Genomic DNA, 23,172 nt, shown 5'->3' on the forward strand with positions numbered 1-23,172 from the left:
TTGCATTTTTAAATTCTAAACAACTCGGATTAGATGAACTACAGTACAGAAGAAAATGAACCACTTCATGGACAATTACAGTTACCAGCAGAGAGAGACAGAAGTAAAATGGTCTGATATTTTATTTAGCCACTAGAGGACTCTTCAAGCACACACAGAAAAATATTTTCTCATTTTACAGGATATAGGCACAGCCTGTCTATTCTTCTATCAGCTTAGATACAATTATTTCATGTGGTATTATTATTTCATGTGAAGTGTGTAGCAATAATATGGTGACAGTAGCTTAACCAGGTAAGTTGCTGCAGATTTCAATGTATTCTTCTTCCCCTTTGCTCATAAAGCATGCAGCCACTATTTCAAGCCAGAGTTAACATTTATAGGAAACTTCATTGCAAACGTGAAACATTTCTCATGTAGGTAATATTTATTTTGATTAAAATATTATCTTTATGAAAGTCGGCAACTCAAAATACATACTGCAAATTTAACATGAGTTTTCAGTTTGCTACTGCCTATACAATCACTTCAGGATACACTGGCATAAATCTCAATTCCCCTGGAGTTAAATTATTCCAGATTTACACCACTATAACTGAAAGCAGAATGTAACCATTCTGTCTATCCCCTCTGGTGTTTTTCATGTTCACCAGTGTCCCCCTGGCCTTTCTCAAAGCATTGCACTGCAGGAGACTCCCAACAGTTCTCTTTGTACATACTGCCAATACTGCTAATTGAATGTCCAGAAAAGTCACTGTTTAAGCAGGGTATGAACATACTCTTATCCTAATTCATATTGCAAACTGAGATGAGGGAGTGGGGTAGCACATAACATAACAATATTATTGTTCTTAAAAAGATGTGTCCAGTGTCTGCATTTTTCTGAGAGTCTGTACATCTGCTGGTAGCACCTAATATGGAAATATGCTTAAATAAGGTTCATTTAAAAATCTTTGCATAAAAGGGTTAATTTGAAATCTTTTCTTCAATAAATGCACACAAACCCAGCAACTATCTTGTAATATCTTGTTGCTATTCATATTTAGCTGATGGCTTTGAGGGTTTAAGTGGGACTTAAATGGTGCATAGGCCTCATGTTGGGTATCTGGATAGGGATGAAGCTCACCTTTGAAGAACAGTAATTTAGGGAGGGAATATGTCAAATGTGATCAAGCTTAATGTGCTTCTGAAACAGCTTTGTAAAGGGATGCACGTGTCCTCCATTAGTCATGATAGTTTATACATGCAACCTAGGAGTTTGGTGAAAACAGAATTTGTTCAATTTCCCTTCTACAAGTAACACATCAGTAGGACTGATCAAACCTTGCAGGATTCTGCTCCTGCTGGATATGGAAACCCAAATTTTCAGGTTCTGCTTATTTGTGTTCTACATGAACCCCAGCCTCCAAAGAAATCAATTTAAATTCAGCTATATTGTTTGGTTCTGCTTACTAAATAAATGTAAGATCAAAATAACTCTGACTATTTCATTATACAGCTAACAGTAAGATAGTCTGTAGCCATAGATTTTATAAAGCAACACCTACACCGAAGAATGTGAATGCTGGGTAGAGCATTTTCCCTGGGTATGAATTTTCTGACTTCTGCCAGCTAAATCAGACCCTTGCCATTTTATAATTTTATTTTTGAAATATATTTTGCAAATGTAATGTTCCAAGCTAAGGGATTTCCTTTGTTGTGCTGTAAGTAAATTTGTTTCCAGAGATATAAAAAAAAATCCTTACCTTTCCACACAATCAGAAAGTCTAGAACAGTGGTTGGAAGCTGGTGCATCATGACCTCCCACTGCATATAAAAATCCATTGTACGTTGCAACACCAACACCGCCTCGCCTCTTAGACATTGCAGCACACATACTCCATTTGTTAGTATGAGGATCAAAGCATTCCATGGATTTTAAGCAGGAGCTGCCATCCCGTCCACCAACTGCATATAATCTATAATAATCCACATGAGGATAAACCAGTGTTGTAAATATATGTTCTGTCTTCACTCATTCATTTGATTTTATTTGTTTATTCTCACTTAAAATGCTCTAAAATAATCTCACAGACTGAAATTTGGAACTAACTGTGCACTAGGGTTCTTTTTCCATAATGCTTTTTGGAGAATATGATTCTAATCTCAAAGGAAAAGAATGCTACCATATTTTTGCATGTCTCACTATTAAGTATTCTAAGTAGTATAGAAAAGAAAAATAAGATTACAGAGCCTTTTCACATATGAGCTATTCATTAAACATAATCTGAAGAGACAAAACAGGAAACAGGTAGTCTTAAAAATAATACTGTTTTCCTACAGATGCTACAAATGTTTATCTTTGGATGGTTGACTTGTTAAACAAGGCATTGTTAAACAATGTTGTTATTACATTAATAATTTAAAACTTCAATAAACTGAATCTTATATCAGATAAATTATTAGACACATCATTCCCTCTGTCTGAAATACCTCAAGGTAGATTTCAGCAGGGACCTGTTATATCCATCCTTTCTACTAAACTTGTGTGAAGCTATTGGAGGACACAGTGATGTAGTTTGCACTGTCTTGCCGTTAATATTGCGATGACATTTTCCTTTCAACAGTATTGGGTCTTTTGTTTTTTCCGGTACCTGGCTAACATAAGGACCTGGATTAAAATGATCTGACTGAAGTTCAATCCAGGTAAAACACAAATGATGCTGAATGGTTAGGGGCAGAGACAATATGGTGAGGATGGTGCTTGCTCCATGACTTCAGGATATTTTTCAGCCTTTTTTCAATAACTTTTATGAATCCTGGGGCCCTTCTGGATTTCCCACTGTTTCTTGGAGGTTGCTCCCAGGCAAGTGCAGTGGCTTGATGGTGATTAGTGTGAGAATTTATTTCAGATATGAACCTTATCTGTTATCCATGCCACTTTCAGTTCCAGATTAGACTTGTACAGTTGCTACTTACAGATTGCTCAGACATTATATCTAGTGCAGAAGGGTTCAGTGTATTTAATGGTACCCGGATGGGGAAATGTGTGCTTGAAAGACTGAATGAGTGCCCTATTCACTTTTAGATGTAGTTCTTCAAGGTCACGTTGATCTTTCAAACCTTGCATGATGTTTATCCTACACACCAGAGAAATCATCATCTATCTCCATGAAAACCATCTTTATAGGTGAAATCAGATGATATATTCTCACTAGAGCTGGTCAGGAAATGTTTGTTTAAACCAAACTTCTTACTCTCAGCACCTAAATGTTAACATTTGTATGCTCGTGGCAGTTTATTTGACTCTGGCGCACTCTTCATTGGTTGAACCCTACAAAGCTTGAGTTTTTTAATTCAGGCAATGGGTAAAGCTCACCTCCTTACACAGTTGTTTTGCCTGAGGTGGTATATACCCGGATGATATTTTTTCTTAATGTAAGAATATATATGAAGGCACAATGTGATGGACATGTTTTAAAAATTAAATACAAGATGCACCTCTCTCTTTTTCTGAGGGGGGAAAGATCAAATACCATTATTTGATATTGTTCCTAGGTGTTTCCTTGGGCAAAACACATTGTGTGTACTGAAACTCAATGAAAATATTTTCTGGTGTGGTTAGTAATTGATGGTCAAATATTCTAATTTCAGTACCACTGCTTTCAAAAAACAGATCCTGTGGAAACAAGGGAGAAAGTCTTAAAGTCTACATGGAAGCCTTTCACCAAGTTGGAGGGCAGTAGTAGGAGCTAAATGAATCACAGTTGATCTCATAATATCCCCTGTTGTGCAGTGGATTACCTCACAAAACTAACAGACATAAATTAGGTCAGGTTGGAGCCAGGCAGCCTATTTCAGGAGTGCTTGAGGCCTGAGACAGCATGGGGCTAGATTTCCTCTTTAGCAAAGGGATTTCCTGCATATCAGTGTAGAAGACACTAAGAGGAGTTTCTTGTAAAACGTATACTGAGGATGTCCGCAAGGTATTTCCTCTGTGATAAAATGGGCTTGAATAGCTAGTTCTGCTTCTCTAAATGTTCTGAGTAAAGGTATTGAGTAAATATATATATATTAAACTCTTAAGGTCATTTGCTAGCTTCATTCTGCCATTGCATATTTTGGGTTATAATTTTGCTTGAATTTGAAAGCTATATAAATGCATTTGGCAGCATGGGATGCAGGGGTGTGTGAACTAGGGGACTTTTTCATGCTCATCCATGCCCCACAAAACATCATAACTAGAGGCTTCCATAGAATGAAACCCCTTTCTCCAAAAGCAGCTGGGCCATTTCACCTGGTTTTCCATTTTGCTTCCTGAATGGTGTGTGGGGAATGGAGGATAAAATTGATCCTATCCTATACCAACCGCTGAAATGCTGCAGCCCCTTATTAAATTGGAAAATAGAAGAAAATAAAGTGTGGCTCACTACACAATACTGGGAGGAGGGGCAATTTTTAGCCCAAGATGCATGGCTAGAATGTCTACTTTTGTGCAAAGTTCCTGGGGATCAGTAGTGTCTCTGAAACATACACAGAACATCCATTTTAAATTCTCATCTGAAAGACCCAGGAACAATAAACTGCATGGAACTCAATTTGTCTAGATTGTATAGAAGAAAGGCTATATAAATACTGACAAGATTAAAAACTATGGCTCTGGGGAGATAAATTATTTCAAACCTGATGATTAAAACTTTCCCTTCCTTCTCTCTGTATTGAGTATTTTTTCCCTTTGTTTCTTGTTCTATTCTTATTTTGGACTTGCTAGTGAAGGGGGTGATGGGGTTTAGGTTTACAATGGTTATTTACTTTGTGAGTAAGTATTGCTTTCAGCTTGTGGCTCCTTCTAGACATTGTACCAGCAGTCTATTGCTGATTTTAGAAGGTAGAAGTAAAATGAAAACATTTCTTAAAAAGCTAATAGATCAAAAGACCAAAATCTAAAATTCTGAAATGACTGTGGTATCATTTCAAATTAGAGTAACTATGAATAGCTAAAATACCATAAAGATACAATTTATGAAGGGAAAATTTTGAAAGGATATTTACCACAATATTTTTTTTGAGGTTGTATGGTCTGGGGTGATATGTCTTTCTGCTATTATACAATCTTAAGTTCTCTTCAGAGAAGAAGTTATTAAATATTGGAAGTAAATTGTCACACCACATAACTGAGCAAAAGTAAGTAAACAACCCTCCAACCCACCCCCAGTCCTTCAGCTTGTCTGTTTACATACTTGCTATTTAATGCTGCAACCCCCACTGTGCTTCTAGGAGTTGACATGCTAGCAACATAATTCCATTGCCGTGCCTGGGGGTCCCATCTTTCTACTGTATTAAGATAACTCCATCCATCATGACCGCCAACAGCATACATTGGTCCTTCAAGCATTGCTACGCCTTTGAAAAATAGAATTAGGGACAAAATTAGATAGGTCTGACATCAGAACATTTCAGTAACTAATATTAATTGCCTGCTGTAGTTATGGCTTTTCATTTCTCTAAAAATGTCTTTACAGAAAAATCACCTCATATAAATCTATATAAAATCTGCATGACACTGAGCAGAATGAAAGTCACATACACTTTATGCAAATATAGTATTTCTGCTGGGAAAACACTGATTTTCACTCAAAGATAAACAGGGAAGCAGTTTTAACATGGACACTTCCCGCTCCAGGGTTCGGCCATTTCTATTTGTACTGAACCCTTCAGGTTAGTAGTAGTAGTATTTATTAATATGTTTAGAAGTTGCACATACGCTTTGCATTTGATGCTGTGCATTTAGGTACAGGAACAAGTTCATTCAGCTACTATGGAGCCTTTGAGTTTTCTCATTTCCTTTTAGGGATGGATGGTCCTTCATATTGTTTAGAATGCTTTATAGTATGTTTAGTTTTTGTTTCATTTGAATCTGGATGCCTAAAGTTAGGCTTTTAAATCCATATTTACAGACCTAAATATAAATGACCTGATTTTCAAAGACACAAAATCTAACTGAAGCTAAGAGGAGCTATAGGTTCAAGACAGCTTTGAAAATCAGGCTGATTTAGAAACCTAACTTTAAGCATTCATTATAGCCTATATATTGGGTGAATCCTGCCTTGTTGAAGTCAATAGTAAAACTCCCATTGATTTAATTGTGACTAGGATTTCACCTGTTTTATGTAATATATATAGCTCCTACTTATTTTATCAAAGCAAAAAGTTTGTGAAGTTGACAGACTTGAAAGAGCACTAAGCTGTGATGTCAGTACAGAGTACTTGGTGGAAAGATAATACATGCCATGAAACCGGGGGTGCTTGTATGGTTATGAATCTAATGTCATCAGTCATTTGACTTTTTAAATTATTATTCTTATTGTGTTTACTGTAATGATTATCTTCATGAACAGCTCAAAGATTTTCATGAAATACATGTTTCTAGAATTGTGTCCCGCTCAATTCACATGCTACAATTTTCTACAAAGAAGGATTTTCTACCTTTTAAAATCCTGCTTATATTGCCCACCCAGCCTTTAAATTGTCCCTGTTTTGTTGTTCTGTAAAAGGAATACACAATTGTATGATTACTGTTGATTTCACATAGTTATTAAAGATGTATAGAGGGATATAGTCCGAACGTACATTGAGTTGCATAAGCTTTCTCTCGATGGGATGATTGGTAAAGTAGAAGAATATTTTTCTAAATAGAATTGAAAGGACAAATTCATTGGGTGTTGTAAAGTGTGTTGATTATAGGATGTAAATCTTTGTAAATATATTAGTCTTTGAACACTTATATTTAATTAAATATATTTGCCAGTGTTATAGGTCCTTATTTTTAAACATGCTGAGCACTCCATGCTAACTGAAGTCAATGGCATCTGCAAAGTCCATTGTGTATTGAAAATAGATCCCTTAGATAGTCAATGGGATTTTAGATTTTCCTACTAAATTTGTTACTTTTACCTTTGTATATATTTTTGCAAATGTTCAGAGCAAAATTAGCATTGAAAGGCCAGTGCAAGTTTGTTAGGATAATAACAAGAAAGGATTTTATAGCAGTGGGAAAGTAGCTGGATTTGAAAAATATCCTATATAAACATTGCTTTGTATTGGTAAATATTTAAAAAAAATTATGGCAACAGTTAGCATTTACATTTATCATCCTTAAAACCAGTAGTATTAATCTGTAAATGTGGTGCAATGTATATTGTACAGTAATTCTAACTCTTACCTAAGCCGTGTCTGTGAGTTGACATAGGAGGCATTATAGTCCAAACTTTGGTAGCTGGATTGAAACATTCAACTGTATTAGAGGTTTTCAGGCCATCTCTTCCTCCCACAATATAGAGCTTGTTGTCAATTACTGCTACTCCAAACTGCAATCGTCTACCATTCATGGTACCAATTTGTATCCAACTGTTTGTCCTAAGGTCATATTTCTCAATTGTAGTGGTACCTGTTCAAAGCATAATTATCAAAACTTTAAACTACACATGGTCCTTAGTGTTTAACATTTAGTAGTTTCTATTCCAACACCCTCTTCAACCCCAACCCATCCCCCCTCACAAAGACCATTACGAAATTTGAAGGCTTTGACAATGCTGTGCATTGACTCTAATTGAGATCTAGTTCTTAGGTTGAAAACTGTGGACTTACTGAGACAGCTGCATTAAATGCATTGGTATAGCTTCGTCAGGCATATAAAAGTAAATCAAGCACTAGAGACTTCGGGATTAGATGTAAACAAATGTTTTGGCTATAGTTAATTTTGCAGAGTTGTTAAACTGAGTTATTTAGGTATTTTGATGTTCTCTTCTTTTCATTTCCTTATGAGTATGATACTCTCGGGGCACTGTGGTGCCTAGCAATATTTGTACTTAAATTGTTAAAACCATAAGAAAAATTGCAGACGCCATGTTTAAATATCTGCCCTATAATATATTTATGAATGTATCTGAGTCCTGCATGTGCATCCAAAACAACAATTATGAAATACATTTTACTTTATTAAAAACAGACAAGGTAAAATTGTGTGCTTGCACACTGCTGGTTACCACGAATTCCAACCACGTCATGGCATTGAAATAATCCCAAATCTGCAATAATACATGATCTGTATTTTCACTTTTTCTTTTTATATTGCTGTGTTTTTTGTAATGCTTTTAGTGAAAGATTCCTTTCTACCTCTATTATTAGGACCCTGACTCCATGCCAGTCAAAATTTACACTTTCCAAAGCAATGGCTCCTGTCAATCATTCAGTAGCTGCTGTTGCTTCCGTAAATGCTGATTTAACACATCAGGGAGGCCATTGCCCAATAACTGAGGTAGGCAGGAGGCAATTGTTAATCATACCTATGAGTCCGAAGATCCCTTCTAGCATGATTGGGTGGATTCATTCACGTGGTCCTGAAGGCAACCATATGGAAAAAGCAAATTGATTTTCTGCCTCTCCACTAATGTGAATAAAATCTACTAATTTTGATAGAAGTGAAGGCAAGTACCACAGAGCTGTAATTAGCAATTAAAGTATGGTTTATGGCACCAACACAACAGCAGGAAGAAACTAGAAAGAAGGTTTAGGATTTGCTGTATAGTACTCTCACAAATCCAGTCGGGAGTGACTCCACCACTGTGCTTGTTACGTGTATTGAAATAACCAGAACAATATCTAATGTTCTCTTTTTATCTCCTTCTGGTGGCTGTTGCATGCTTTTCAAAATCCAGTGACTCTTGAAATTAATCTGACTAATCCCTACTGCTCGGACTAACACCCTGGAAAGCATCGCTGCCTACCAGACCCTGTTTGGAAATACTGATCCAAATACATTGGAGGAATAGTGGGGCAATGGAACTAACAAGATCAAGAAGTTTTAAAATAACATTTTAAAATGGTTTGTCTTTTTTGGCTTCCCCCCCTCTTTCCCTTCTGATCTTTTCCACATTCTTCCTCTTCCCTAATCTCCTCCTTTTATTCTGAATTTGTATATCCCTTTCACTAGCTCTTTCACTGCTCTCTTCATTTTGTTTGCCTATTTACTACTCATTCCTTTGACCCCTACTCGTTTGCTCTGCTCTCCTAATGGGTGAGCTTTCCCAAAGTCCTCCAGTCTGATTATTTCAAAAGATTTAAAGAAACATTCAACCCACTAATTTTAAAAGTAGGTGAAATTACATTAACTATGTAAAGTGTATCTGTGCATACCAGCTGTAATTTTCAGAGAAGCCTACAGGAGTTAAGCACCCAATACCCATTCAGATTCAATGGGATTTGTGAACCTAGGAACCTCCAAAAATTTCAGCAAATAAGCCTACTTTTGATCTTTCTTTGAGATGTTTCATGATATCCTCTGATAAATATGAATGGTACCATAGTTTGTTTTCATTTTTTATTTTTTTGGTGGGGGTGGGAGGGTTGTTGTTTTTTGTTCTCCTAACAGAAGTGCATTATTGGTAGAGGTGACCATTTACTCCCATTCCCCATGTTGTACTCGTGTACAGTAGTTAGGTATTGATTTTATCCTGCAAATCCAATGCAGGCTCAAGATGTGAGTCAGAGCTGTCATGGGAAAGTGGGGAAGTGAGGAAATACTGACTTCCTAACCATCAAAAGGCGAAAGTTCAAACAAATGGACTCTTTCCAAGATAATGAGTAAAAAGAGCCACTGATGGGAAGTACACATGTTCATTTAAAATGTCCTTTCTTTTTATAGTACTTGCTTGGAAAACAAATTGGAATTTTTTTTCTTTTGATGGGGGGGTGGGAAACTAGTTTATCTTTAAGCTTCCAGTTCTTGGTAGCAGATTTACACAGTTCATTAATGCTTAATATTGTTCACCAAAACACAGATATCAATCCAGCCATTACAATATAATTTTGTTTGATGAAACTGACTTCAGGAAAGAGCCTCAGTTTCTTTCCTTTATCTAGTGATAGGTGTGTTTCACATTTAAAAGACTGTAGAATTGCAATTATTTCAGACTCTTTCGGAAATACAAATCAATCACGCTAACCAGTTTTTGAGCTCTTCATAACACTAGCTGTTATGGATATTTGATGTTTAGGGGGTGAGCTGTAATTTTTAAAGGAACTCACTCAGTATATGTAATACTTTGAAAACCTAAAAGTGGAATGGGAAACTGTCTTGAAATGCTATTAATATGCATTACATGCAGCATAATGTAATAAAGGAGCGAATCACTAGTCTTGAAACAAATCATAACATCCTATCGTGCTGCTTATTTTCTGAAGAGTGGGAGCTCTGTGATGTAACCCTATGACATTTTGGAATAATTGTATTTCCAGGCTCACGCACTGTAGATGTGAGGGTAAGGTTCCTGCAGAACATAAATTAGCATGTTCCCTAATGTATGAACTATTCCATTTTTAAAGTGGCATACATAAAAGTATTACAGTCCGCATGAACTTGTACTTCCAGCCTCTTTTTAGTAGTTTGAAAAGGCTTAGTCACAGAATGCTGTTGAATGACATTTCTATGTATAATTCATAGTAAATCATTAAAGAATAGGATGCAGACTGTGAAAAGAAACTGCTAAGTGATATTTCCTTGATTTTTTTTTGGTTGTGTACATGCCATTGTGACTGAACGTGACTTCAGGTGTGGGAATGTGCTCACTACACTGTATGCTTTGGGTTCTTGTCTGGCTGGTTGGAAGAAAAGGCTTTGTTGCACCTTAAAGGGATCCTTCCACAACTGGCAGCAAAGGTAGAGGAAGGGGAGAAAGTTTACTTGTGCAGAGTAAGGAGGAGCAGGAAATAGCTGGAACAGATTGGGGCAAGTGGAAGCTGGTGGTGGGTGGTATTCATATTTCATGCAGTCCCAGAGAAAGCTCTGCTTCACTTGGATAAGGCTGGGAGCACTTCCCCTCTGCCCCATAGAATCTAGAAAAAAGGGACAGAGTCCCTTCACGATCCATTATGAGCAACACACTAGTTGCCCTTTTGTCTTGGGCGCTGTGAAGGATTTTTTCCCCTCACTGCCAGACTGGCAGAGTCGGGATGGGCTTTTTCACCCCTTCCCCACAGCAGGTTTGGGACCCAGTAGGGTGGGGCCAAGGGGGTTAGGTTGTAATGTTGCAACTTAGTGAATAATATTTGTGGCATATGTCCACCGAAGGTTCTTGTTATGGAAAGGTTATAGTTATTGGATAAAATGGATTGGACAAGGATGTAAAGGAAATCAGCCCTTATGGGAGCTGAAGAAGGGAAATTCATGGCACCTACATCTGTAACACCAGGGACCCAACTTCCTTCCTCCTCTAGCCCCCTTAATCCTCTTATAAGGGGAAAGCAGTGGTGTCCCAACAGTGGGATGGCTGAGACCTTGCTGGAGGTTATGTAGAAATGATTAAGCAACCACCATCCATTTGCTCATGGTTTTTCTTCTGCCATGGTCAGACAATTAGTCTCAAAACGTAGAACACAGCTGTAACGCTTAGCCTTCAGTGACAAGCTGTAAGAATTTTCTTTGCAGTACTGAAAAATGTTATGTTTTGTTGCAAGAGTGAAAAAACCAAGAATGTAATGAAAGGTTCTCTTACTTTAAAGATGGGATTTGCTTTGTTTAGAAGCGGTAATAAATTATACTTTTTAAATGGTCCAATAATATTGAGGTTTTTTTTAATTTTCTATATTTTTTCCTCTCACCTTTCGGGATTTGGTCAAGACTGGAGCTCGAAGTTCCAGAACAATATACAAAAGATTGTTTCACAGTATTTCCAAACTGGCCACACGTAGGAAATAGTGTAATTTTCTTCTCATTGTTTTTTTCAGAAAAATTCTGCTATAAACCTCTAAATTTTTGAGTGCTCCTCTGAATTGAACCTGAAGTGTAAACTTTGAGACGTTAATCTATTACTTACAACTGTGGGTCTTCCTGCTAGAAGGCAGAGCACAGAGTGAGCAGATCTTTTATTCTTTCATCCCTAAATTTCTGTGTTTAGAAACTTTCTAATAACCCTATAATTGCTTTGTCACTTATTATTATCCGGGTGTTCCTAAAATAACTGGAAAAACTTCCAAACTTACCTTTAGTCGCATCCATGCCTCCCACAGCATAAAGTGCACCCACTGTAGACTTCCTAGGTTTAGTTCGAGGACTCTGCATCATGGACCTTCTTTCCGGTAGGAGATGATACTTCATAGCTTCCATAAGAAGTTTCTGACACTCAAGGTCATGCGTGAACATTGGGCTATTTTCAAGATCTGCTAGTAACTGAGAAATAAAACAGATTGATCTATACTCATTTAAATAATAAAAGATGGGATACAACTTAATATCTGAAACAAAATCACAGATCTAATTTTCTTGAGTCCATCTTTCATTTGAGCTTTGTCATGGTCCAAATAAATTATCTGATGCAAAATAATGTAAATATAAGAATATATAATGTAAAAATATAATGTATATACATAATATAAAAATAAGAAAATAAAATGTTTAAAAGGTTTTTATTTACTCTTATGAACAGCCACAATCTTGCTCCCATTCAAATCAATGGCAAAACTCCTTTTGACATAACTAGAAGCAAAAGCTCATCCATTATAATAAAGGAGGCAACTTTACTAATAGAGGAACTAATTAAAAGTCTGTATGTCTTTTTAAAATGAAATATGTGCAATATTGATATCCAGCCTGTAACTGTAGAAACGTATGCTCTTCTGGAACTTACATGCAGTGTTGGAATCTAGGTTTGATCGGCACTTCATATTCTCACCTGCAGATCAGACTGACTAGGGTCCCCCTCATACCCTTTACAAAACTAGGAAGGAAAGAGGAACGACCCCTGATTCTGACCAACTAGCATGGTTGAAATGAAGAGAATAAAAATATTAGAGAATCAGAAAGCCATAAAATAATTATGAAGTGATATCCTGGCAATACATGTCATATAAGGCACTGCAACACATTGTGTTATGTTTTGATGTTGGGATGTATTGACAGTCTCATACCACAAACATCACAAAGCTGTAATAAGATGTCAGCTCACTACAGAGCTGTACAGCTGTCTCTGTGACTCCCTTTGATAAAGTGTCCATTTCAATGTTAAAGGTTGAGTAATGATGCACGTAATGAAATGTATACTGCTAGTTTATATATTGTGTGGTATGGTGCTAAAATTCAAGGACAATAAAAGTTTTGGGTGTTTTAAAAAGTATTCAGTCTTCAAATTGGTTTGTGATTTAAGTTTAGTGAGTTTGTAGGATATCCAAGTTTCTGTTACTAGATGAGAAAATACAGCAAAGCACTCACTACATTTCAGGTAGATATGCAGTAGATTGGTATTTTAAAAATGGGCAGATTTTCAGCACGAATAACTACATTGGCTTTATGATATCCTTTTTATCTGTTTATTGGACCTTTGCAAATCAATAATATCTAATCTTTTTAGTATAGAAATATGCTATTTCCCAAAACTGTAAATAGTCTCTGTGTGTGTATTATTATTATTATTATTATTATTATTGTAATCTTTGTACAAAGTATGTCTTTTCAGGTATCATTTAAAAACTCATAATTTGCTGATCAGTATCATCCTGATAAAATATTTGTGGCAACATTTTATGTAAAGTTATAAGATTTACCTATATATTGTTATTAACACATGTTCCAACCACCACAGCCCAGCCCAAACAGAAATCAGCAAATAGGAATGTCCTAGAGAAACGAATGTGTGTTTGCCTTAATTTGCACTTAAGCAATAAACAGAGTCATCAAGCTGGGAGGGAAACAAGGAAGGCTCAACCAGGTGAGAAAAAGCCAGCAGGGAACATCCTTCCACATAGACTTTGTCTCTTAGTGCCCAGCTTGAAATATTTTTCAAGAGGGGGACTGAATCTATAAAAAGGAGGGACAAACACTCCCAAGGGCCTCTTTTACTCCTCTGTCTATCACATTCACTGTACCTGAAGAGACTGCTGGACTCTGGGTGATCAGTTCTGACCTCAGAGTCTGGTCAGTAATTTGCTGGAGCATGTGGTAAGAAACTTTGCTTGAATCTGATATAGTTGGGTATTAATAAATATCTCTATTTTCTTGTAATCACTTCTGATTTTTATGTGCCACTACTTAAAAACTCAATTCAATTTCTTTGTAGTTAATACACTTTTTTACTGCTTTATCTAATTGTGACGTTCCCCTGCTGTTATCTGGACTGGTGATCGGCTAGATCACTCCAATCCTCGACTCTGGGAGCCAGCCTTACCCTGCTCCGCTATGAGAACCCCCACTCCCAGGCCATTCACACACAGCCTCTGGCATGTAAGCTGCTCCCAGCTATGTGAGTGAGCACTTTTGGCCAGCTGTTGCTTGGATTGTGCTACTGAATGACACTAGCCAATAGCTCTGGTCCCAGACACAACCCTAGGAACCTCCATCTTGCAGTGTCCAGTTATGCCCGCTGGATGCTGCAAGCTTATATGAATTAAGCAATTTAACAAAGAAATTGATATGTACCAGGTTTGTTATCCCAAAGGGAGTCTCTGACATGCTTCAAACCAAACACAGTGCTTCAGGTAGAATAAACAAACAAATTTATTAACCACAAAAGATAGATTTTAAATGATTATAAGTCAAAACACAAGAAGTCAGATCTGGTCAAATGAAATAAAAGCAAAACACATTCTAAGCTGATCTTAACACTTTCAGTGACCTTGCAAACTTAAATGCTTCTCACCACAGACTGGCTGGTTGCTCTACAGCCTGGTGGTAGTGTCTGTAGATGGAGGTGGAAGAGATACTGCAGGGCAAATGTCTCTCCCTTTTATGTTCTTTCTTCCCTCTTGGCTTTGCTACCACCCACCCCCTTCAGAGTCAGGTAAGCATTATGTCATTGTAATCCCAAACTGACCAAGGGAAGTGGGGTGACTCACTCAAGAGTCCAACAGATCCTTTGTTCCTGCCTAGGCCAGTGTCCTTTGTTTCCGGGCTGGGCCGATTTTGTCCCATACCTGCCCTGATGAGGTGTGAACTGCACCTCTGCTCCTGGAGAGTTTTCCTTGGGCTTGTTTTAAGCTATAAGGACACATTTTAAGCCTCATAACTATATATGTGAAATTACAGCCTATAAAATCACTAAAAGAACAATCCTCAGTGCATCATGAGCCTTCTGAAGACACCCAACATGACAAACTTAGCATTGGATAGCACACAATCATATTATAAGGATGAACATGGGGATTCAGGAGGTTCCCCTGAGGTACAGAGCATCACAATAATCTGTGTTTAAATTGAGGAGTCTGAATAACTATTTGAGATAATAAACTGGGATATTATTCCCTTAAAGGAATAACAGATTTAAAATATGTGTATTGGTCCAGAGAGGGCTGAGCAGGACACACATGTCTGTGGGAAAATCTGTTGAGGTCACTCTGCAGAATAACCAATGGGTGGTGAAAGCCACAGTGTAACCCAAAGGTGGTTGGCACATAAACCTTCAGGGTGTGGCTTGAATACTGGAAAGGCTGTTTCTGAGTGGCCTGGTTGGGAGCTACTTCAGCAAAGCATTGCAAGGCACCCAAGATTGTAAAGCAAGGGTGACACAGCCCCCTATTGGTCTGGATTGTACCCTGGTACGTCACATCGAGGAAAGGTTTTGAGAGGGTAGTGATTTAAAGCTATTACCTGTTACTGTACAGTCATATACCTGTGGTGGGAGTAGTGGCAGTCTAATGTAAGAGAGGAGCATTCCTAAGTCTCGTTGCCTGCTTTGCAAATCATGTCTCACCCACATCATTAAAGCCTGGAATATGGCTTCTTCATCTGGTACATTGATGTCATCACTAGACAGGAGTTTTGCTATTTCACTAGCAGGAAGCAAAAGAAATTCCTGATTCTTTATCACTTCTGTGAAGTGTTCCTAGAAAGGAATAGATTTCAATGAATTCATGTTACTGACACCTTAATATAATATTTGAGCAGAAAACGCATTTTTTGCATGGATTGTATGCCTGCTCCCTAATAGAATCTAGACAATGTTTTACAGATTACTGAATCTAACATGGTTTCTTAAGTACAGTCAAAATAATTTTTTTAAAGAAATTGTTTTCCATGCCTAAGAAGAAATAGATAACTTGACATGTAGAATGCAGTTGAGAACTACATAGAAAAGATCTAGAGGATTTGTACTGAGTTTGTATGCCAACCTTTCACTTGTGAATGCCAGACAGTGACTTATGACTTAAGTAAGATACCAAAGTGAGTTTTGTGACTTTAGCCTTCTTAAAGATAGTGTATGAACAGGATAGATCTAGAGGCCAGGGACTGTTTCAGAGCAAAGCACAATGAGCCCCCAATCCAAACTGGGCCTCTGGACACTGCTGTAATACATAAATAATAGGACACCAGTACTAACAAGAGAGGTTAGAATTCCCCTGGATCTTACACCTTTGTTCTCTAAGACACTGGCATTTGGGTCTGAGCCATGTCTTCCATTCCAATTACTGCTGCCTCAGTCAGCTCCCTCTAGAATCTTCTGTCAGTCAGTCCCTTTATGGTTAGCAGAGAAGCTCCCCCTGGCTTTTTTTTCCATGACTACTCCAGTTCTTTTGAGTAAACTAACTATTTTTAGGCAGCTCCATCTCTCTCTCAAGCCATTGGTCACTCCCTTATCAGAGGCATGGAGGGCTGACATGCATGAGAGGTTTCAAACATCATCATAGTTGCCTTGGCATTTCAATTCTAGGTAGAAGAAGAACTATGTTTCTTCCTGCCTTAGCACACTGGCACATAGCAGGCTCAGTGGTCATCCTGTGACACATCAACAGTGGCAAGGAAAGGCAACCTGGGGAGTTGGCAATTTTAGGAGTGCTCCCTCAGGAGTGTATTTAAGGTTCTAGAGGGGGAAGAGGCAGACTTGGGAAGGAACCCAGGGGAGGAGCTCATACCTAACTGTCAGTGTCAACAATCTAATACCTTGGAGATCTCTGACCAGTCTGGCACTAGAAAGCTGAGGCCCCAGGACAAGAATCTTGGGTGATGACATTTTCAAAGAAGCAGAATTACAGGGAGTGATTTTTTTTATCGTTGTGCTATGTTGTGAACAAGCTTTCCAAACACTTTGGCTTAGTTGTCACACTCTGCTCAAAGAGAGGCCCAGGAACAGAAGCACAGTAGTGGTGAAGTTCATTAACAATGATTTAGAGACGATTGTACGCCATATGCCTAGAGAGCACCTGGCTCACTTCCTCACTTTTGTGAGTATTAAACTTTCAGATCAAATGATTCATTCTTAAATTATAGAGGGATTATTAAAGATTATTTGTTTTACTATTAATATGATCTTTCATCCAAGATTAAAAGTAAAACAACTCTCTAGGTCTCTCATAACCCCTGCAAGTTACACCCATTTTACAGAGATCAATGACCTGAGTTTCAGCTGCATGAGAAGCATGGTTACTAAGTACTTCTCAAAATGAGTCTGTAAGTGATTTGTCCAACGCTTACAGTGAGTCAGTGACAAAATCAGGAATAGAATCCAGGATTTTTGACTCCCTTTTATGCACTGAATCAAAATGGAGTGATTTAAATCCAGGTTATTTAAATCAGTGGTTCTCAAAGCCAGTCCACCGCTTGTTCAGGGAAAGCCCCTGGCGGGCCGGGCCGGTTTGTTTACCTGCCGCATCTGCAGGTTCGGCCAATCGTGGCTCCCACTGGCTGCAGTTCGCCGCTCCAGGCCAATGGGGGCTGCGGGAAGCGGCACGGGCTGAGGGATGTGCTGGCCGCCCTTCCTGCAGCCCCCATTGGCCTGGAGCAGCAAACCGCAGCCAGTGGGAGCTGCTGTTGGCCGAACCTGCAGATGCGACAGGTAAACAAACCGGCCTGGCCCACCAGGGGCTTTCCCTGAACAAGCGGTGGACTGGCTTTGAGAACCACTGATTTAAATGACTTATCTTAAATTATATGTGTGCCTTTCTATCTTGATTTAACTTGAGACTTTATCTCTCTGTAATCCATTAATCTGTATCTATAGTTAAGCACATTCAAAAGAAGAAGGAAATTACCCTACACCCAGTTTAGGAGGCCTGATGCTGCCCCAGTTTCAGAAAAGGACGCAGTACTGGCTAGCTCCTCCACTCCAGCATAGTCTCTACACAAAGACTATATGTTGTTCTAAAACAATTTAAGATGGAAAATCAGAGCTAAATTATACTGTTAAACCTGGAATAGAATGCATACAATCAGTTTGAGTGTCCAATTTATTGCTGGTTAGATATTGATAAATGCAAATTTCTTAAACACACCGAGTTCTTACCTCAACATTCTTTTGCAGTAAACTGTGCCAAGTCTTGACCATATATTTGTACTACTAATGGCAGACAAGATAGCAAGAGAAAATAAATTCTCTTTAACAATGCCTTTTGTTAGACTGACCAGTGGTTTGAGCATTGGCCTGCTTAAACCCAAGGTTGTGAGTTCAATCCTTGAGGGTGCCATTTAGGGATCTGGTGCAAAAATCTTTCTGGGGCTGAGTCCTGCTTTGAGCAGGGGGTTGGACTAGATGACCTCCTGAGGTCCCTTCCAACCCTGACATTCTATGATTCTATGAACAATGGAAATTCATTCAGTTCTGGTTATACATTTCTCCCACTAAAATCTAAAATACTTGGGGGACCCAGGCCTGCAGTTCTTATTCAGGTACAGTTCTCCATGGACTGCAGGATTTTGCCATGAATCTTGGTGTGCTAAAATCTTTCATTCAAAGCAATATTTTTATTTTCACAAAAAACACTACTTTAGGAAGTCTAATTACAAGTCAACAGTAAGGAAAATACATTAAAGATATGTTTTTGTTGTACACATGTATCCAGGTATGTTTGTATTCAATGGATAAATTAATATCTACAATTACATAAGTAGTATATCATATTTGAAAATATAATGCAACCTGGAACAAGGAGATGAAGACATTTCAAAGCTGAAAATATAATGCATTTTGTTTGTGGGCAGTAATATGTTATAGACTTTATTATAGTAATGTTAGAGACTTTATTACTATTAAACTTGAAAAGTTATTGTATTTAAAATAGATATACAAATAGCAGTATTGGATGTTCGCTTTGGTCCTTAATACACATCCTGCTCTAATGTTGTGATATCCAGGGAATAGGAACAGGAAGACAAATCCACTTTAAGTTACAAAAATAGTGCAAGCTGTTTATCAGAACAGGCTTCATCTGCATGAGAGAGATACCAGACAGGAAATTGTTAATACTTTGCATCAATAACTAAAGTAATAGAACAGAAGTTCTCAGGTTTGCTTTTTTGTGGCTGATTTTTTAATCTGTTTACTGTTAGCTCATATTGCAAGCAATCTCTCTATTTGCAATAAGCCTTTATAAATTGCTCCCTTAATTGGGATATTTTTACATTTCAACTGGCGATGGGCCAAAATCAGAACCTTTTATTCAATCCTTTCCCCTGAAGTTCAGGGCGTGCGCACTGTTACCCACAAAATTTTTGTAAGACAGGTTCAATCTGCTTTAGAACAAATTTTCTTTTAAATTTATTCCAGAACTGGTTCCAGAAGGTGCAGGTTTCCTTTTTTGCCCCTAAGCACTTAGGGACTGGGCGATATAAGGCCCCCTTCTAGGGCTTGCAGTGTTTTTCTCTGCCCCACTTCTCCAGCACCATGCTTCATTTTGTAAACAAGAACAGGAGCCAGTTCTGAAGGCTGGGATTTGCTCCAGCTGGGTAGCAGGAAAAAGGGGGAGCGGGAGTAACATCTGTGCAGTGTGGTCAAATCTCATAACTTTACCCTGAGTCTTGATATATTTTATATTCTTATGAAAGCCTCAGCTCCTGGATACATGTGAGTATTTAAGAGGTTAACAAGAAAAAATGTTCTCCCTCCTCCTTGTAACAATCTTTTATGTATTTGAAAACTGTTATCATGTCCCACCCTCAGTCTTCTCTGAAAAAATTAGGTTTGTTTAGTCTGGAGCAATCTTCCCCCATAGGTCATATTTTCTAGACCTTTAATCAGTTTTGTTGCTCTTCTCTGGACTTTCTCCAATTTGTCCACATCTTTCCTGTAATGTGGTGCCCAGCACTGGATACAATACTCCCTCTGAGGCCTAATGAGTGCAGAGTAGAGTGGAAGAATTACTTCTTGTGTCTTGTTTACAACACTCCTGGTAATGCATCCCAGAATGATGATTGCTTTTTGAGACAGTGTTACACTGACTCATAGCTTGTGATCCACTATGACCCGCAGATCCCTTTCCGCAGTACTTCTTCCTAGGCAGTTATTTTCCATTTTGTATGTGTGCAACTGATTGTTCCTTCCTAAGTAGAGTATTTTGCATTTGTCCTTATTGAATTTCATCCTATTTACTTCAGACCATTTCTCCACTTTGTCCAGATCATTTTGAATTTTAATCCTATCCTCCAGAACACTTTCACACCCTCCCACCTTGGGATCATCCACTAACTCTATAAGTGTATATATGTGTTTAGTAATATTATAGAAAGGGACACAAACAGTACCATTAATCTGTTCATGCCACTCATGCACCTTAATGGGTGGAAAACTGGATGGGGGGCCAGCAGTGATGGGGGTGGGGAATGTAGAGGTGGCCTCTCCCACTGCTTAGTCTCCAGCCACTCATTGGCCAGATGGGAGAGGGAGGGTAGTGATTGGTTCCTAATGAATCTCTTTCATTAACTCTAGCCAAGGCCATGTGGAGCCTCATTTTGACCCATTTCAGCAGCCCCACTCTTCCCACATTGAACTGGTAGCTTCAGAGCTGTGTTATTGCAGATGCAGTGGGGTTGACCTGTTTTGGGATCAGGAAGGATTTTTTTCTTCCCATAGGGGCCAAATTGGCTAAGGCTTTGTGTGTATTTTGCCTTCCTCAGAGCATCCTGGAGGAGTTAAATAAGAATAGGATGTAGTGCTAGGCAGGGATGTAAGTTTGTCACAACTTGTAGCTAGTTTCCAATGTTAAAAGAAAGAAAGCAACAGTTCCCAGAAGTGTTTTAAAAAACAAAAACACCTGACTTTTGCTGATGAGCCTTGTGCTCCTGGGATGGGCAGACCTTGGCCTTTGGGGGCCAAGGTTCCCCCTTTAGTACCCTCTGTTCCCCTTGCAGAGAAACGGATGCACTGATAGGATTCCGAAGACTAATCTGAGTCCTAGGGTTAGGCTGAGGAGAGTCTATGGGTTATATGGTAGGAGCCATGTAACCCTGCACTGGAGCCACTTAAAACGCCTGGTATGTGAGAGTATAGTTGGCAAGGAGGGTAATACCTCTTCACTGTGTTAAATTTAATAAAGTTGTAACCTATGACTTAAAAATCATCCCAGCGTTTGTCCTCATTTGCCACCATGTCCAAATTAATTTACTTCTGGGTGTAAAAGCATTCTATCTCTGGAATGGCTTTAGAATTGTGAAGCCTTTATGCTGCTACAAATTTTGTTGGTATCTTGTGCTCATAGTTTGAGAATAAAATTGCTATTTGTTTCCTCTGCGTGTTTCCTCTTACGTTAATTTTGCTATAATAATTGCCACTTTTTTGTATTTTTTTTCTAAATCTCATTCACTTTTTCTTTTTTGCCTTTCTTATTGTTCTTATTGTTTGCCTACACCTTGAAAGCAGTGTTGAACTTTTCTTTGCACTGCCGTTAGTCAGTAAAGATGAACTGTTGTCCTTCCTTGACATCCGCTAGACCAGAATACTGTTGACTTTTCAAAGGACACTGTATGCAAGCTGTATTGTATCTTCTTCAAATATAAAAACATGGCTGTTCATACTTTCTTTTTAATAACAGCAAGTTATTAAATAACAAGTCAAAAATATAAACAGCAAAATCAAACATTTCTTTCTAATGTTTTTATCAGCTCCCAATTTCATCCCAGTAATTACACTTATTTCATTTTCCTTTTGAGGATGGATTGTGGCACGCATTTCTTGTTAGGCATTGTGCAGGATACTCCTGCACTGGGAGTGCCTGGATGCATGGTACCTTATTAAGGCTCAGTGTCTCTGGATCTCAGGGGTGCAAATGGAGAGCACAGCTTCTACATCAGTCTGTGAAATTGCAGCATCCATACACCTCTGCACTCAGCTAGTTCTGCTGCAATAACCCCTGGCCATCTTTCCATCACCCCATTGATTTTGCAGATCCAATATAGTATTCATGCCTGCTCTTCATACTGTCATTTCAAAATGGTTGGATTATTAATCTTACCATAGTGTACAGATGTGCCACTTTCAAGAGTTCCATGCAACCCTGCGCGTCTCCAAAGGATCGAATCCCTAAGCAGTTTGAAGGATGGAGCTGTTTCATAAGAAAGTTGCAACACACTTCAATGACTTGAGACAGCTGGAGAAGACAAGCTGCAGCCAGCAAACTTTCTATAGTGTCTTCCTTTAACTCTAAAACACCTGTGTGGTTTAGATCAAGAAAATTATGCATTAATTGGTTTGCCATTCATTTCCCTTGTACCTATGGCTACAACTACACTATGAGCAATGAGTGTGATTCCCAGCTCCCGTACGCATACTCGTGCTAGCACTTATCTGAGCCAGCATAGTAAAAATAGCATTGCCATGGTACATAGGCAGCAGCATGGGTTTGCCATCCAACATATATACCCACAGGGTTCAGAGGGTTTTGTATTTGGGCCAGCTAGCCTGTACCGCTACAGCCACTGCCTGTGCTACCATGGCTACGCTGCTATTTTTGGTGTGTTAGCTCAGATGAGAGCTAGCACAAGTATGTGTACACAAGCTGGGACTCACAGCCATAGCTTGTAGCGTAGATGTACCCTATGGGTCTATGTGCATTTTTTTCCCCCATGAGTCTTTCCTCATTGGGAAAATCTGTGGAAAATCTGGGGAAGACTTATGGTTGAATCACCACCACTCCGTAGCCACTGTTTTAGTCTAGACTGCAACTGAGCCTGCTGTCTTCCTACACCCCTTCTGTGTGCATTTGTCAGCAACTGGCTCTTATCTAATTGTCACCAACCTACTTCCGATATACCACTCCATGCTAAATCTGAGTCAAGATACAGAAATATGTTTGTTAATCATTCTGAGGTTGGGTCAGTACTGCTAACCAAGATATAAAGTGTATCTCTGTAAAGAGGAGTCAAGAGATTGGGATGGAGGAGGACCTGCAGGGAAAATCTAGAAACAGCTAGAATGGGGAGAAATCTTAGGCTGAGATTCACGG

At 38.5% G+C, this 23,172-nt stretch overlaps 1 protein-coding gene across 2 annotated transcripts in view; it reads right to left on the reverse strand.

The window, feature by feature from the left end:
- KLHL4 (kelch like family member 4) overlaps nucleotides 1–23,172 on the reverse strand; it is a 90,253-nt gene that overhangs the window by 2,800 nt on the left and 64,281 nt on the right. For both annotated transcript variants that reach the window (XM_039486853.1, XM_039486852.1), the window contains 6 exons: nucleotides 22,183–22,379; nucleotides 15,636–15,848; nucleotides 12,019–12,205; nucleotides 7,202–7,426; nucleotides 5,220–5,382; nucleotides 1,746–1,958 (listed from right to left, as the gene is read on the reverse strand). In XM_039486853.1, coding sequence (XP_039342787.1) covers nucleotides 1,746–1,958; nucleotides 5,220–5,382; nucleotides 7,202–7,426; nucleotides 12,019–12,205; nucleotides 15,636–15,848; nucleotides 22,183–22,379 — 1,198 coding nt within the window. The remainder of the gene's footprint in view (nucleotides 1–1,745; nucleotides 1,959–5,219; nucleotides 5,383–7,201; nucleotides 7,427–12,018; nucleotides 12,206–15,635; nucleotides 15,849–22,182; nucleotides 22,380–23,172) is intronic.

Source organism: Mauremys reevesii, linkage group 9 (assembly GCF_016161935.1).
Source record: "Mauremys reevesii isolate NIE-2019 linkage group 9, ASM1616193v1, whole genome shotgun sequence".
Taxonomy (NCBI): Eukaryota; Metazoa; Chordata; order Testudines; family Geoemydidae; genus Mauremys; species Mauremys reevesii.